This window comes from Pogona vitticeps, chromosome 2, assembly GCF_051106095.1.
Source record: "Pogona vitticeps strain Pit_001003342236 chromosome 2, PviZW2.1, whole genome shotgun sequence".
In the NCBI taxonomy this organism is placed as follows: Eukaryota; Metazoa; Chordata; class Lepidosauria; order Squamata; family Agamidae; genus Pogona; species Pogona vitticeps.
The window spans coordinates 179,247,173-179,264,348 of record NC_135784.1 but is presented as its reverse complement, the minus strand read 5'-3'; the positions used below and the strand labels follow the sequence as shown (position 1 = coordinate 179,264,348).

At 44.2% G+C, this 17,176-nt stretch overlaps 1 protein-coding gene across 5 annotated transcripts in view; it reads left to right on the top strand.

Annotated features, from left to right (window-relative positions):
* The window catches only part of ARHGAP4 (Rho GTPase activating protein 4), a 72,396-nt gene that overhangs the window by 41,793 nt on the left and 13,427 nt on the right, over nt 1-17,176 (top strand). For 3 of the 5 annotated variants that reach the window (XM_020793016.3, XM_078386568.1, XM_072991449.2), the window contains exons 10-15: nt 9,164-9,248; nt 10,142-10,169; nt 10,412-10,499; nt 14,127-14,187; nt 14,542-14,619; nt 15,522-15,656. In XM_020793016.3, coding sequence (XP_020648675.2) covers nt 9,164-9,248; nt 10,142-10,169; nt 10,412-10,499; nt 14,127-14,187; nt 14,542-14,619; nt 15,522-15,656 — 475 coding nt within the window. Of the gene's footprint in view, nt 1-9,163; nt 9,249-10,141; nt 10,170-10,411; nt 10,500-10,721; nt 10,750-14,126; nt 14,188-14,541; nt 14,620-15,521; nt 15,657-17,176 lie in introns of all 5 variants that reach the window. The other 2 variants (XM_078386567.1, XR_013542281.1) reach the window with 2 other exon arrangements.

The following is a 17,176-nucleotide window of genomic DNA, read 5'->3' as shown; positions in this document are numbered from 1 at the left end:
GTATCAGACATCATTTTCCTCCTTAAGCATCCTATCCCTAACTCATTGGTGGTAGAATCGAGCTCTTCGAAGTCTCCTGGCAGGGGACATGTCACCCCTACTAACAGGGAGGGCAGAATGTTAGAGGTTCTGGGGAGAAAAATGTACTCTCTCACTACCTTTGTCCTACCGGTAGTCAACTACCTTGTGGCTATGGGAACATACCAAAGGCAACTATGGGCTCAAGTCTTGCCTGCTCTAGAAGTTGCTCCCGAAGAAATCAGGCAGTTGCAGAAGCCATGACTCTATCTAAGCACCAGAGGCTTGCTTTCCGCCACGTAGCAGATGCTGCAGCTAAAACCCTGACTTCCACCATCACATTGCGTAGGCATGCCTGGCTTCAGTCTTCTAACATAATGGAGGACATTAAGAGAAGGGTTGAGAATTTACCCTTTGATGCATCAGGCCTATTTAATGAAAAAACAGACAACAACTTGGAAAACGTGCACAAAAGCAAGAAGACAGCTAAGTCTTAAACCATACAGCAACACAGATACTCCAAATTCCAGTGGCATACTAAATATCCCCAACAAACCTACCAACAGTCAACGTCTCAACCTTTCCGTCCTTTTAAGAACCGGAGTCAGACCAGGTCATCCCAGGCTTCCTTATCTACCTCTGTTTTCAGACAAGCTAGTCAACGCAGACAATCATACAAACCAACAGGGAAAAAGTCAAAGCAGTACCTTTGACTTAACTGACATTCCATTGCAAATGAATCATGCAACTCGTCTTTCACCCTTTCTACAGAACTGGTCAGCTATCACAAAAGACTCTTGGGTCTTAAACATTATACAATCCGGTTACCGTCTGGAATTTACAGAATTACCTTCTCTAGGACAGGTCAAGCTTACCTCCTTCGGTCCTGTTCTAGAAGAAGAGATTCTCACCTTGCTCCAAAAATAAGCCATTCAAAGAGTACCCATTTGAGACTTGGCAAAAGGGTTTTACTCCCGGTACTTTGCAGTACCCAAAAAGGACGGGGGCTTAAGACCCATCCTGGACCTGAGGGATTTAAACACCTACCTTCGTCCACGTCGCTTCCGGATGGTCACTCTGGAATCCATCATCCACCTGTTAAAGGAAAGAGACTGGTTTGTTGTGGTAGATCTGAAGGATGCATATTTTCACATCACCATTCATCCAGACCACAGGCTAATTTTTCAAAACATCATTCATCAATGTGTTGCTCTGCCTTTTGGACTTTCAACAGCACCACACACGTTCACCAAGTGCATGGCACCTGTGGCAGCTCCTGTACATCTACACGGAATTCAGATGTATCCCTACATAGACGATTGGCTGATTGTCTCCCCCACGAGAAAGAGAGCACTCAAGAGACACCAGATTCGTCCTCACCACTCTCGAGTCCCTGGACCTAACAAACAATTACAAAAAGTCCCACCTAACCCCGTATCAGATGGTAGACTACATAGGGGCGAGACTCAGTTCAGTCAAGGCTCGCATCTTCCTTCCACCAGAACGCATCAGAAACATCGTCACAGGAGTTCGCAGGTTTTGACCTCATGCAAGAGTCTCAGCACATCACGCACAACATCTGTTGGGACTGATGGCCTCAACAACTTCCACAGTTTCACCTGCTCGTCTAAAGATGCGTGCTCTTCAGTCATGGCTCCTCACCCTCTTCGACCCCCTACAGGACAGCCCTCACAAGCTTTTACGTGTCACACCAGAGCTAGCTCAACAATTACAATGGTGGACATTTCTGCCTCATCTGTCACTCGGCAGACCCTTTCGACCCCTGTGACTAACACATCAGGTGACAACAGATGCGAGCCCCATAGGTTGGGGTGCACACTGCGGGGAACATCATGTCCATGCTCTATGGTCGAGTCAGGAGTCGACATTCCACATCAATCATCTGGAGCTTCTGGCTGTGATAAAGACTTTCAGGGCCTTCCTCCCTCTGATACAAGGTCGTGGTGTACAGCTCATCACAGACAATACCACGATCATGTATTACATCAACAAACAAGGGGGGACAAAGTCTGTGTCACTACTCTTTCTGACAGTTCATCTATGGGAGTGGTGTTGCCAGCATCAGATTTTTCCTGTAGCCATTCATGTGTCCACAACAGAGAACGAACTGGCAGACAAGTTGAGCCATCTCCTGGGTCAAACCCATGAATGGGAGCTGGACAACAAGGTATTCCTCACATTATGTCGCAGATGGGGGAGGCCGACTATGGACATGTTTGCATCCATCGCAAACAAAAAATGCATCAAGTATGCCTCTCGAGCCGGTCGGGGCAAGGACTCTCTAGGGGATGCATTCATGATTCGATGGGGAATGGATCTACTTTACCTGTTTCCACCTATTCCTCTCATCCAAAGGGTGTTGATCAGGGCAGACTAAATGAAGACAGAGGCAATTTTCATTGCTCCATGTTGGCCTCGCCAACCATGGTTCTCCACTCTGATGAAAATGACGGTGGACAGGATCGACCTCCCGCTTCGTCCACATCTGCTCACCCAGGAAGCTGGAAAGATCCTCCACCTGGATCTCGATTCACTCCACCTGACAGCTTGGAGGATATCCTATCGGTCATGGAAGTGATTGAGAAGGCCAGAAAACCTTCTACTACCCTTCTTTACAAGTATAAATGGATAAGTTTTCAAAAATTTACTGATACTCACCATCTACAATCTAATCCTGTATCACTGGATATTTGAGACACTTATTTGACTTCAGTTTGTCCATTTCTACATTGAAAGTGTACATCTCGGCTATTGTTTCCTTTCAGCCTTGAGACTCCGAGTCATCCAGACTGTTCTTTCACCCGACCTCAAAGCCTTCCTCAAAGGTTTATCTAATATGAGACTGCCTGTAAAACATCCTGTACCACAATGGTCTCTCCAGGTGGTTCTTCACTCACTTACTCGGCAACCATTTGAACCTATGGCATCCTGTGACATTCGTCTCTTGTCATTCAAGACTCTATTTTTGGTTGCCATCACTTCGGCACACAGAGCAAGTGAATTAGCTTCGCTTCGCTCTGATCCTCCTTACCTACAGTTTTTAAAGGACAAGGTTATGTTGTACCCTGATGTTTCGTTTCTACCCAAAGTTGTATCTGATTTTCATGTTAACCAACCTTTGATGTTGCCTACATTGTTCCCGAATCCTGCTTCTGATGTTGAGCGCATGCTCCACTCCCTAGATGTGCGAAGAGTGCTATCATATTATGTGGTTTGTACCAAAGAATTTCGTTCAACTCATAGACTATTTGTCTGCTTTTATGGACAGCACAAAGGTTCTGCACCTCTTCTTCCACATTATCTAGATGGTTGGTCTCTACTATAGCTCTTGCCTATGAACTCCAGAACTTCCTGAAGGTCCCAAGGCTCATTCCACTAGAGCTGATGCTACATCTACAGCCCTGCTGCAAGGAGTTGACATCCCTGACATCTGCAGAGCAGCAACCTGGTCCGATGTGTCTACATTCATTACACACTATAGACTGGACCTCCGGGCCAAGAAAGAAACCAACTTTGGGAGAGCAGTGTTGACATCCATCCTTCAGTGATGGCCCTCCTTCCAGTAAGTGAGCTTGCTAGTCACCCAATTGTGTGCATTCACAGAGGCCATGATGAAGAAAGACAGGTTACTTACCTGTAACCATGGTTCTTCAAGTGGACCTCTGTGAATACACACATCCCACCCAGCCTCCCCACTATCCATCACTGATTAGTCTATATAAACTTATGCTATGGTGGCGGAAAATGGAACTGGGGGTTGAGGCGGGCGGAGCATGCGCTATAGGAGCAATTTGAACTTTGTTACTTTTCTCTTAAGCTCTGGAAGATTCCGAGAGGACCAGCGCAGGCGCTGTTTTAACCCACTTGTGTGAATTCACAGAGGTCCACTTGAAGAACCATGGTTACAGGTAAGTAACCTGTCTTTTCCAACTCTATTATGCAAAACGTATCCATGTTAGACCTAAACCAGGATATTCCTGATCACATACCAGGCCACAGCTAGCATAATCCTCTACCGGGGAGCGTCTGTTTTTCTTTAACAAACAAACACAGGGTTAAAGTCAGGTCCAAATAAACTGGGCTTTCTATTTCTATCCATTTTTAGTAGCTGAGACAAGGAGGAGTGGAAGGCCCCTTTGCAGGAAATGAATACATACAACCTGAAAGATATATATACCCACTCCATCTCTCTTGTTCTGTTTCATCAGGTAGTGCAGAATTTAAGGTCCCTCTAGTTGATGCCCTGGTTGTGGCTCTGTTGACATGTGTCATATTTTCAGGGAAAAGGATGCTTTCTCTAAAGGACCCAGGAGGGCATGCTCAAATCTACCACCAGATTTACCATCCTACCGAGTCCAACAGATGAAGGCACTGGCTTCTGTGATGTCCTAACACACAGGGTTGTAGAGTGACTTTTTCTTGGCCTGACACCTTAGGTGTTTGAGTCCTATGCACTGTGAGAGAAGAATGTAGCATAGATGATGATAGTTCCCCTCGAGACAGATTTGGATCTGCCCAGTGTCTAAAATGCCTTCCAAAAGATGCACCAGAGATTCTCCACTGCAAGAGAAACAGGATATTGTAATCATTGCATTGCTGGACTTGGAACTTGGAGACCCAGTTCAGTGACTGCTCAAGTCATGAAGTTTACCACGTGACCAAGCTCTACCTCTCACCCAAACCTACCTCACTGAGTTGATGTGGGATAAATGAGGAGAGAGGAACCGTGTAAAACAACCATGTTCTTGGCAAGTAAAGTATCAATAAATAATACTAATAAAATGACACTGTAAGCACAGGGCTGTTCCATTTGGAGTGAGAGTGGTCTCTGCACTGAGAGTATTTATGAAGATAATTATTGTCCTTAACTCCATTTCAAGGGTTTAGTTATTACCTCTGTTTAGACATACTGTGGCTACCTCAGTACCAGCCTGTTACGTCTCCAGGATGATAGTTCTAGTCATCTTCCGAAAGAGCCACTTTGTTTTCTTGATGTCTGTACTCCAAATAGGAACTCCTACAGACACAGATGGCAGCTGGATATCACTGGAATCAGATCACATAGCCAAGATTTGGCAGATTGTCTTTTGACTAATGTTGCAGAAACCAGTGAAGTGCGTGCTCCTAACTCATCTTCTCATCCTCGTAATGTGCATACAAGATATGCCACAGGCAACAGCACAATACAAGTCACCCAAGGGGGTATGACTCTTATTCCTATTCCCATTCCCATTCCAAGTCACGGTCGTCCATTAGCACAAATGAATTAATCTGTCACTGAAGGTGACGTGGTCCTTTTACTGGTGGCTCTTGGAGAGCAACTTATTCCTCTCTGCCACAACTTGCCCCAAATAGTAGTCCTTACAAATGCCAGTCTGTCAGTTTGGCCAGGGCACGTAACACCATGGAACTGAAGCATATCCTAACTGGATGGAGTTTCAAACACTTATATCTTTACAGTGGTGCCTCGCATAGTGATCGCTCCATTTAGCGATGAAATCACTTTGTGACGCATTTTTTGCGATTGCAAAAGCGATCGCTGTGCGATGTTCCCTATGGGGGAATTTCACTTTGCAATGACCGATCATCACAAAGCGACCATTTTTGGCCAGCTGATTGGTGGTTTCAAAATGGATGCCGGGAAAAAAACATGGCTGCCCGCTGTTTTCTGGGATGGATTCCTCACTTAAGAGGCACCAGAAATGGCCACACTATGGAGGATCTTCGCTGAACGGTGAGTTTTAAGCCCGTAGGAACGCATTAATTGCGTTTTAATGGGCTTTTTTATTTCGCATTGCAACGTTTTCGTTCTGCAGCAATTTTTGCGGAACGAATTAACGTCGCAATGTGAGGCACCACTGTACTTCCCTTCTTCCAGTCTCTCTGGCCAGGGCACCCACATGTTCATGGTTGTATCCTAACTCACACTTCTAAACAAAGGGTCAAAGGTTTTTAGTGTGAGGCAGCCTCCCTCCTCTAGGCAAAGAAATCTTTCTTCTCCCTCCTAACATTGTGTGTCCTGTGTGATCTACTATGGGATAGCAGCTCAGCCTTGGAAGCTGTACCTTGCATCCCACTCCCCCAGATGCTTATTCAGAATCTGCGAGAGCAAAACCCAAAGGAAGCTGGATAGTTCCACCCTGCCTGATCTTCTAATTCAGTGGTTATTAACCTTTGTTACTCGGATGTTTTTGAACTGCAACTCCCAGAAACCCCAGCCAGCACAGTTGGTGGTGAAGGCTTCTGGGAGTTGCAGTCCAAAACTCCTGAGTAACCCAAGGTTAAGAACCAGTGTTCTAATTGATAATGAAAATTCCTTCTGGGTTGCTGAGAAGGAGGCATGACGATAGTCTGGCGAGACTCTATGAGAGGCATGGGGGCTAACGCTACTCTTACCTGCTTCCCGAGTCTCTGCTGAACTTTGAATGGAAGCTTGGCAAAGTAGGGAGCTGAAGGGTCACCCTTTTCTCCTCATTGCTGGTTACACAACCTTGCCTTTCCTGGGTAGTGAGCAGGACACCACCCACTCTTCTGGATGCCTCCTTTGCACCACTGCAGAACGGGCCTTCAAGGCAAGTTATTTTGTCCCATCTTCCGGGTCTGCTCTCTGCTCCAGATGTTCATTTAAATGGTTCTTTGGCCCAAGAACTTTCTGTGTGCCCACTCTGGTTAAGCTCCCATAACTTAATTCATGACCGTTCTCTCTGATGAGGTTACTTTACGGTAGAGCTTTTTCTCTGAGCCCAGGAAGATCATTCTACGAACTTCACAGTGACAAAACTGCTGCCCTGTTCACTGCTTGGGAACAGCCCTTTCTTCATTATGGTAGCTGTGCTTCACAGATATGGGTTAGTGCGCATGTGTGCAATGTGGCTTGGAATCTTCTAGAGCTACAGTGGGAGCCCTGGGCTGGAGCCCTGCCGATTCACTACCAGGAGAAAATACATTGGGGCTCCCATGTTTTCTTCAGTCCCTTTTCACCCACAGCTCGGTTTGCAGCACCTTTGGAACCTTTGAGCTATTATTCCTCTTCTAGCTTTCGACATTGCATCTTCTACAACCGTTCTTCCTTCTCCTCCTTTGGCATTTGGCTCTTCAGACATGATCTACCATTTTTTTTCCATCAGCCTTGGTCACTGTGTTTCTTCCTGACTGTGCTTCACCTCACCCTTTGGCCACTTACGTTACCAACCATGGCTTCTAGAGTCTTTTGTTAAGAAATGCATTCAGTGCAGCAACAGATGGCCACTGGAAGCATCTTTTCTGCATTGGAGAGGGCCACATTGTAGAGAAGTGCCACCATTGTCAGAACCTCTTGGAAATAGCTCTTTGAAACTGCTGGTATTGCCTTTGGGCTTCCTCTTGGGAGAAAACTTTTAAAGGATTGGGACCCTGTGAACAGAACTAGGCATCTCCACCTCCCTTGATATGCTCTCCATTCCCTCCTTCAGTTGATCCTCTTTACACTGCATCATTGGTGTCGAAGCTGCTCTCCACATCGACCACTTAGGGTGGATAAAAATCATTGATTTTTAAAAATCAAATTGTTTTAAATCATGATTTAAATTTTAAAAATCTATTTTTATTTGAATCATCCAAAATAATAATAATAAAAAAATCCAATAGTTTTGATTGAAATCTTCCTCAAATTCCCAATCTTCTCACTCAAGTGCCTCCATTGCCCAGATCTATATACCATCTGCCTAACACTGTGGTACATCATATGCTTCAAACTCATTTCTATTAGAAGTAACATACATAGTACAGGTCATCCACAAGCCCTTGACATGGCATTCCTACTGTGTCAAGTGACAAAGTTTCCAGTTTTTTGATGGAATGTTCCATTTCCCTCCAGGCAATAGATACACACATGACCCTTATAATTCTCACCCAGCTAGGCTGTCAAATCTTCTTCCTGGTGTCTCTCAAGGTCTACCTTTCTACTATCTTGTTCCTCCTCCCTCAGCTTCTGGAGACTCCTGATTCCCTACGCCACAGTTTAAAACTTGCCTCGAGAGCTTTTGTCATCTCTGCCCTCCCATGCCTCAATTCCCACTTGAATGGAAATTACACCTTGTCCTTTCCTCAGTGCAGGCTACTTGAACCTATGGCAACCTGTGACTTTCACTTGCTGTACATTAAGATGGCTTTCCTTGGGACAATCACCTCAGGCCACTTGACCAGAGAATTCTCAGTCTTACATTGTGACCTTCCATCCTTGCAATTTCACCTTTTGACCAGATGTCACTTTCCTATGCAAGGTTGTCTCCCACTTTCACTTGGAACATGATATAGTCCTCTTTGCCTTTCCCCCCTCTCCATTGTCTCCAAAGGAATTTGTCTTCCACTCCCTTAATGTTCAGAGAACACTCGCCTTCTGGTTGCACAGAAGTCATTCCTTTTGGTCACTACACATCTCTTCATTGCCTAAAGTGGGCCCATGTCCACTCAAAAGGTTTTCCAAGTAGGTTGTGGCTATTATTCATTTAGCATATTACCTCACTGCCATGTCTCCTCCTTCCAGAGTTTGCACTCACTCTACCAGGGCTGTTACCTTGTCTACTGCTTGGATGCAGGACGTCCCTCTTGAAATGGTTGTGAATGGCTGAATGGCTGTGTGGTCTAACTTAGTGACATGCATCCAGCAGTAGCTCATCACAATGACATCTTTGGAAGTATAGACCTGTCTTACTTTCTCCAGTGGCATCTACCTGCAGGTAAATCAGCTTTACAGTCACTCATATGTGTGATGCTCAGAGATCGTGAAGAAAAAGAACAGGTTGCGTACTTTAAGAATTACAGTTACAAGTAAGCACTTAAGCAACATTCCCTCCATCCCTCTTTCATATCACCAGAACTATTCTATACGCTAGTTCTGCTCCCTTTCAGCAGACTTCTGGAACTGAGGGAAAGGGAGGGACTCCAACATACAGTACTTATTTCCGTTAGTGAGTGTGTGGGGCTTCCACCAAAATGCTCCAGCTGTAACTCTAGATTTCAGGACATGTTGTGCATGCACAGAACTAGCATGTGTGTGTGAATATATAGCTGAAGACCCACAGTTACAGGTAAGCAACATGTTATTTGTGAAACTTTCTTTGATTTATTTGTTTCTCTTGTGCAGAAATTCAAAGAATATCTCTCTGGACGAAGCATTCAAACAAAACTGCAAGCGAAGCATGACCAGATGAAGGAGGCGATAGAAAAGGGTGAGAAAGTGACAGAATAGATGCACCAGCAGTTTAATTATGTGGTTTGACTAGATGCGGAGTGAGAATTGAAGAAGATAAGAAGCAAGATAAAACCAAGTATTAACTGCCATACTTCCTCTCACAAATTCCTAGGAGTTGTAATTTGTTGAGATATTACTTTTAGAAGCCCTTATCTTCACCAATTTCTTCACAGAACAACTAATGCTGGGGAAAAGTAATGGTGGTTATGCCAGTTTAAAGGCAAATACAGATACCCCTTTGAACAGGTGCATCTGATAGCTTTATTTGCTGAGGAATAAGGACTGTTTTCGTCCCCTCCCTCCATGTAAATACACACACACCTTTTTATTTGATGACATTAATTCAGCACTTCTTAAAAGGCTTTTTAAAATGCTATGACTAGAATGCAGTTGCTTTTTACCACAGGTGGAAGGGAAATCATGGAAACTGCCACAGCTAATTCATGAAGCCTCATTCACAAGTCATACACTTAGTTGCAGGCCTGGCACCTTTTCAATGAGCTGTGATGGGTTTCACCGTGTACCTTCCATGTGTGGTAAAAGTCAACTGGATACCAGGCTTTAGAAACTGTTCTGAAAAGTGGGAAATGGGTGTTGTCACTGAACTCGTCAGCGATCAGACAATCAGCACTGTATGCAGACCTACTTGAAAAGCACACGAGGATGGGCTTATGATTCAATTGGCTGGCACTCATGTCAGTGTGCACAAATCTATTTTTCTGCGAAAGCCCAGACCAAATTTCCCCATGTTCAAGACACACTTAGTGCTGAAGCTACATACATTTGTTTCCATTCTAAATGTCTAGAGTAGATCTATGAGAGACACAGCTCTCTATGTGTTAACCTCTCCAATGTTTCTTGCTTCTCTAGGTGCTGCTGTGGATCGAGAACTAGCCAGGTAAAAGGGACATTGCGGACAGACGATTCTCAAGGCAGGGGGAGATGGGAACTCTGCATATTGTCCTCCCCCCCCACCCCACCCCCCGTGCGCAAGTGGGCAGTCAAGGCTTCCTCCGTCCTATTCTGTGGTTGAGGAACCAAGCAGAAGTATGGGAAGGAGTCCAGTTCCAGTTTCTGGGGGAAGTCTCTGACCTCTTCCTTCCTCCCTCCCTCCCCACACTACACAAACGTTGGTTCCAGGCCACAGTCCCAGCGCATCCGGCGTTCCCGCCCTCCCTCGTGCTACCATCACAAGCTCTTCGAGGGTGACCTACAGGCCTTTGTGGAGGTACTGGCTGCTGCCCTGAGCTATGCCCCCCTCCTGCCCAGCTCCTTCTCGCCCTGCTTTCTTGCCCTCTGCCTAGTACAAGAACTCTCTGTCTCTCTGTCTCTCTCTAACTCTCTCTGCTTCCCTGGCCCTGCTTTTGCCTCTTCCCAATTGCACCCGCTGCTCCCTCTGCTTGTAACATGTGCTTGCTGACTCTGTCTTTCCTGTCCGTGCTGCCCCAAGGAGGCGGAGGCTGCAGGCACGGAAGCAGGTACATGGCTGGGTGGGGGTGGAACGGGGTGGGGTGGGGTGGGGAGGAAGGACGAGGAGCAGATGAGACCTGCCATGTGGGAAGGAAGTGCATGGAGAAGGAGATACTTTGCTTTTTTTTTTTTGGTTGCTGTGGAATGGAATGAACACCCACTGATGAATGCACAGTACCCATATGAGTATTTGTGGTCTTTGTACATGTCTGTGTAAACACATGTTTGTGGGAATATAAAATCTCCATCCTTGTATCTGTGCATGTGTGTAATGCTACCCCTTGCTTCTGTGGTTTTGCACATGCTGTTTCTAACCCCCTCCCTTTTTTTAAGCTTGCTTATAACAATGAAATCTTCAGGTTTCTCACGGTAATGAACGAATGCATGCAACAAGCATGTGTTACCCTTCACGGAATGACCCCTTTCAAGCCACTGCAAAATAGCTGCATATTATGAAGTCCTCACGTAAAATGTTTTTTTTTGGGGCCTGCATTCAACAGGAGCCCCCAAGGACTGCTTTTGAAGCACTTTTGTGCTTCAACAGTCAAAGCCTGGAAAAGTTCCTCTTTGGATTATAGTGCCCGTGGGAGGGTCTAGGAGTTGTACTTTGAAAAAGGGACTTTTCTGAGCTGCATTCCAGCTATTGTTTAAATGAAGGTCTATGGATGGCACCTTTTGGACATACATTCTCCAATTTGGTCAATACTACATTGTCCTTCTGATAACAACATGCAATTAGCCCACTTGCATCTGTTGTATGTCATGAAAATATTAATGCACACATTTATGAAAGAATCTGCTTGCCCCTACCTACCGCCTTGCAGTCCTTTCCCAGCTTTTCTTGGTCAAGATTACTTTTTTTGGGTACCAGAGCTGGCTAACAGAAAAGTAATATTGTTGACCAGGCTGTGGTGAAGTGGACTGGGTGAGAGAACATAGCATCCCCCGGATTTCTTTTTGCTCTTAAAATCAGACTCCAGTTCTCTTCTTTAGTGGCCTGAAGGGCAACGTAGAGCCTCCCAGTAGGGCTGGATTGTGATCCACAATCTTCCTTCCCATTGGCTGAGATGGCTTGGGCAGATGGGAGCACCAGTTCATCAACATCCAGAGTGCTGCACTTTGCCCACCCCTGCTCTAAGGAGAGAGACCCACTCATCTGCTGCCCCATTTAACTGGTGTGCTTGTGCATGTTATCTCAATGCTGGGAGCATTTATTAGTGTACGTTCAAAAAGTAGATATTCCAGGTATTGACAAAATGAATCTGAAATAGGGACCACTCATATATGAATGTTGTTTATTCATTGGATTTGGATGTTTGCTATAAGTGATGGCAGGACTAGATGTTACAGCAGCCACAGAACTGCTGCTGTTTTGTGCCTTTCCCCACCCCCGCCTTTTCCTGCTCTTCCTAGTAACATCTAGTATAAAAGAATGCCAACAAACATTGACCAATCCAGCCTTCCTTGGATATGACGTTTACAGAAAGGATGGTCAATGTGTAGCGTTTTAGATGTTGTTGGACTGCAACTCCCATCATCCCCTTGCATTTGCTCTTCTGTTTAGGAGTGGAAACTGTAGCCTAAGGGTGTGATCAGACAGCTGGAAAGGCAGGCCCCCGATCACACCGGAAAAGGTTGCTTTAAGATGATCATCCTTAAATCAACCCTTTTATCTCCTGAGGAATTGCTCCAGTCTGGCTCCAAAAAGCGAAAACTGTACAGCTGGACCAAAATGGGTCAGCTTGGCACAGATTGGGGTCAAGGTTGAGCATAGCTCCCCATGTGGAAATACTGTAGCTAACAATAGACCATTCCACAAGTGGCCTAAATTGTGATCTATTTTCCCATGTGATCACACCCTAACTATATTTGGACAACATTTGTTCCCCAGTCTTGTCATATAATATGAGGAAATAGTTTTCACTGTGGCTCTAATCATTCAGGAATCTTCAGGTGCTACAATTGAAGAGTTTTGAGGCAAAATATTATGTGAATGGAAGATCCAGCTGGTGCTTCCGTGGCATATGCTCTTTGCAGATCTATAAGAACACAATGCTTGTTTCTCTTGGAAAAGCTTTGCTTTCTCTTTGATCCACCCCACAATGCTGTTGTATGTGTGTGTTAACAACAAATTTAAAGGAAATTTAAAAGGATTTACAATGCTAATCAGAATACTCTAATTTGATTCTGTTATAACATTTTGAACAGAGCTGCAAATTTTCTTCGACAGGATGCAACTAAGGCTGTGTGTTTGCTACAATGCAAAAATCGACATGAAGTAAAACTAAATTATTTAGACTAATAAAATTCATGAAGATGAAGGAAGATCATGCTGTGTTCGTCAATTTATTAGACATGCAGATTTCTTTCTGTTTTTTTAGTTACTATGCAGAAGAGAAATCTGTAATTTATTTTGTAATTTTTGGAACCAAAGCCCTGTGAGGCACTACAGAATTGACTGAGTTAAATTTATATCCCACCTTTTCCCAGAGGAACTCAGGATGGTGTATACAGTTCTTTTCTCTTTCCACACAGCCTTCCTTTTTATGCTCACAACAACCCTGTAAGATAGGTTAGACTGACAGATAGTGATTTGACCCGACATCTCTCAATGAGCATCATGAGTTAACTGGAGATTTGAACCTGTGTCTCTGCACCATCTAGCTGCAATGTGGTATTGATTGGAGAAAGACAACAATCATTTTTTTCAGACTAAAATTTGATACAGAAAAGGACCCCTTCATCTTGCTTCTGGCTCTGCGAAATACGTTGTTTTGCTGTTTCAAAAACTGTCATTTTTGACCAGAAGCAACAGTGGAACCAAAGGAAGAAAATACTATAGAAATAGATATATATTGTACTTATTTATACTCCTCTCCTTTTGCCAATGAACTCAAGTGGCGTACATGACTGTCCTCATAATAACAATAACTCCACATCTATCCATGCACGCATACAGACAGACCATCTATACTGCATTTTTGATGTTCTACTTTGTTGTAGAATTCTTACCATAGCCCTGCAAAGTAGGTCAATATTATTCCCTCCCCATTGCAGGGAGAGGTCTGTGTTTCAGAACAGTGGATTCATAGCTAAGATAAAACATATTGGCAAGTTGCCAACAATAGCTTATTTGCCCAGCCAGTGCATATTTAAGATTAAAATTTCTTCAAAATGAACTAGAGAGTATTTTTTTTAAAAGAACCACACACAAATAGAATGCTGAAATTAACAGGAAACTGAATTCTGCACCCATACACAGAAGGTATTGCGTTCTGTGTATTTTAAGCTCCCCTATGTAATGGCAATACACATGCAAATCCTAGGTCAGCAGGGAGGAAGCCGTGCTGTGACATTCTGCTTTTTCTCCCCTTCCTAACCCCAGAGCTCTGGCCAAGCTGTGCCCCTCGTGGTGGAGAGCTGTATTCGCTTCATCAACCTCCATGGTAAGATCTTCGTTATACTCTGGACCTCCTCCTTTGGAGTGTGTCCTCTTTCTCCGAAACAAAGCTTGTGGCATGAGGGCTGTGTCAAGGAACAAGAAGAATGGGGACATTGAGTTTTCCCTTCCTGGCTTTTTTTGTTTTATTTTATACAGTCCCTGAAGAAGTTCATGGATTCAGGCCAAAACGTGTTGGGCAATATTTAACCAAAATAAAGGATATATTTTCTTACAACCTGATATTACAGTTTCTCCTTCTGAATCAGATTAGGGCTGGGTCAGTCTAAAAACTGAGTGAAAACTTTCTATTTCTCTTCTAAAGAATGTGACTGTGTTGTTTCCTTCCACCCTTCGCCAGGACTCCAGCACGAAGGTATTTTTCGAGTGCCAGGATCTCAAGCACAGGTAGCAGAGATCCGGAATGCTTTTGAGAAAGGTGAGTGGGGTTGGATAAAGATAACGGTGAAAGGGTGTGCGGAAGGAAATAAAGAAAGGCAAAGCCTAGAAAAGTTACTTCTGGATTCCCCCCCCCCCCAAGAATTCCTCAGCTAGCATGAGATATTCTAGGAAGAGTAGTTACAAGAAAACATTTTCAAGTTCAGGAGGACAAATTCCATGATCATTAGAGTATGCTAGAAGGATGGGGTAATAGTAATGGGTGCTGTTTCTATTCAAGCATAAAATATCAGCCATTTGGAACAAAGACCAAAGACAAAATACCAGGAATGAGTAATGTTGCCTGATGTGGAACAATTTACCAAGGAGAGAAGACATGTAGCAAATTTATGTAGGTGTGCTCAGTATGGAAAGCAGTCTGGGAATATCCCCGTGGCTTAATTTAGCATGTGTCTCACTGAACATGTACAAAGGGCCTTTTTTGCAATGTCTAAACACAGCCATACTCCAAATACTTGGGATTATTGGGGGAAGTGCTTTTAAATTAATGGGAGTGGCTTCCTTAGCAAACATGATCCCATGCATAATCCCTCTCCCATTCCCTCCTGCAATAATGTTTTGACTTGATTGTTTGGTTATTGCTTCCATATCATTCCATTTAAATGTAATCTCATACCCAATAGGTATTGTAAGTCGCAAGTTGAGCATGATTCCCATCTCCTTTATCTTCACAGTAGGTCCCTGCCGTAGGTTAGCTTTGGGGCTGGTGATTTGCCCAAGTCCATCCAGAAATATTCATGGCTGAGGGAGGATTTGGCAGCTTCCTCCTGGAGGCAAATTTCTGATTTTGCATGGCACTGGTGCTATTCTGTGAGGCATACAGATTATAGAGGGCGTCTTGTAAGGAAAGGATGGCTGTAGTGACTTGTCCTTCTCTGCCAGGCGAGGACCCTCTAGCAGATGGCTACACACAGCATGACTTGGATTCAGTAGCTGGAGTGCTAAAATTGTATTTTCGGGGATTGGAGAAACCCCTCTTTCCTTGTGACATTGTTCCGGAGTTGCTGGCAACAGCCCGTAAGTATATACAGTATGGCTACAGATCCATGTTTGATCTTGCCTTCTTATTGATGCCCCTCGCCTACAGTATGTGGAGTGATTGCACGCACAGATGCATGTATGTAAGAACATCATGTAGTTGATGTTGTGGATCATATATCCTTGTTCCAAAACAATCCAAAGAAGATTGTGATTTTTATCTTTTTAATTTCTCTCTTTCAGTGGTTGAAAGCACATTTCTTCTCCTTACAAGGGATTAAAATGGATTTGAGGCCAGATAAAATTGTTTTGTAGATTACACCTGTCCTGTTGGGATACTTGGCGATTCTTAATATAAATACAGTGGGGTCTTGACTTGAGAACTTAATCCGTATTGGAAGGCGGTTCTCAAGTCAAAAAGTCTGTAAGTCAAGTCTCCATTGACCTATAGTGCATTGAAAACCGATTAATCCCGTAACAGGCCGTTTTTGTTCCATTTTGGTTTTTTTCTGGTCTGTAAGTCAAATCTCAGTCTGCAAGTCAAACCTAAATTTTGCGGCCAGAGAAGTCTGTAACTCAAAAAGTCTGTAAGTCAAGCCGTCTGTAAGTCAAGGGTCCACTGTAATTCATTTGCTATAACCAGAGCTTGGAAAAGTTGCTTTTTGGAGTAAAATTCCCAGAAGCCCCCCCGCCCCGGCCACAATGCCCCCTGATCGTTCTGCCTAGGCAATTCCCTGAAATCCAAAAAAGTCAGTTTTCTAAGCTTGGGCTAGAATTATAAAATAGAACTAATGTCCTGCTAGCTACAGAAATCAAGTTAATTAACTATTGGAGAAATCTGAAATAGCCAATAGAGTGGGACAAGGCTGTTTTGGCTGTGGGTAATATCTCTCTGCAATTCTCTTTCACTCTAAGATATCCTCACCACTTTTTGCCTGCTGTTGGAAGGCTTTTTAAAATAATAATCCTGGAAGACTATGAGTACTCCAGTTTTATTGATTTACTGCACATATTTTTACTGTTTCCATTGTCACAAAGAGGTTTGCTCCCAATCCTCAAAAGACAGCAATATCAATGTGCAAGCCTCTCTGCCTTTGTTAAAGCTGGGAAGGTGGAATCTGTTCTCCACACTTGTGCTGCATCTTGGATGGGACACCTATCCTGCACTGAATGCCTGAACACCTAGCCCTCACTGAAGTACTGTAGTCAGTTTTTGTCTGGGTTATCCCCGTTAAGATCTTGCAAGAGTTCTAACCTGGAAAAGCTCTGTATGGATTAGCCACTCTCTCTTTTGGGTGGGTGTGTCACCATTTGCAACTTGAAATGACGCAGCTCAAACACAGGTGGAGGAGAGTACCCTTCCTAGTGGGACTACAGCTGTCTGTGTTGGCTTCAGATCTATGAGAGGGTGAGAGAGATCAAGGTCTGACATTGATGAGTGCAGATACATATCAAGAAGAACAGGAACAAAAGTGGGAAGTGTCCTATTGCACACCACATGCCGGTGCCCCGCCCTCCACTGTCCCCATGCCCCTTTATGCTGCTGCACGGCTCTTTGT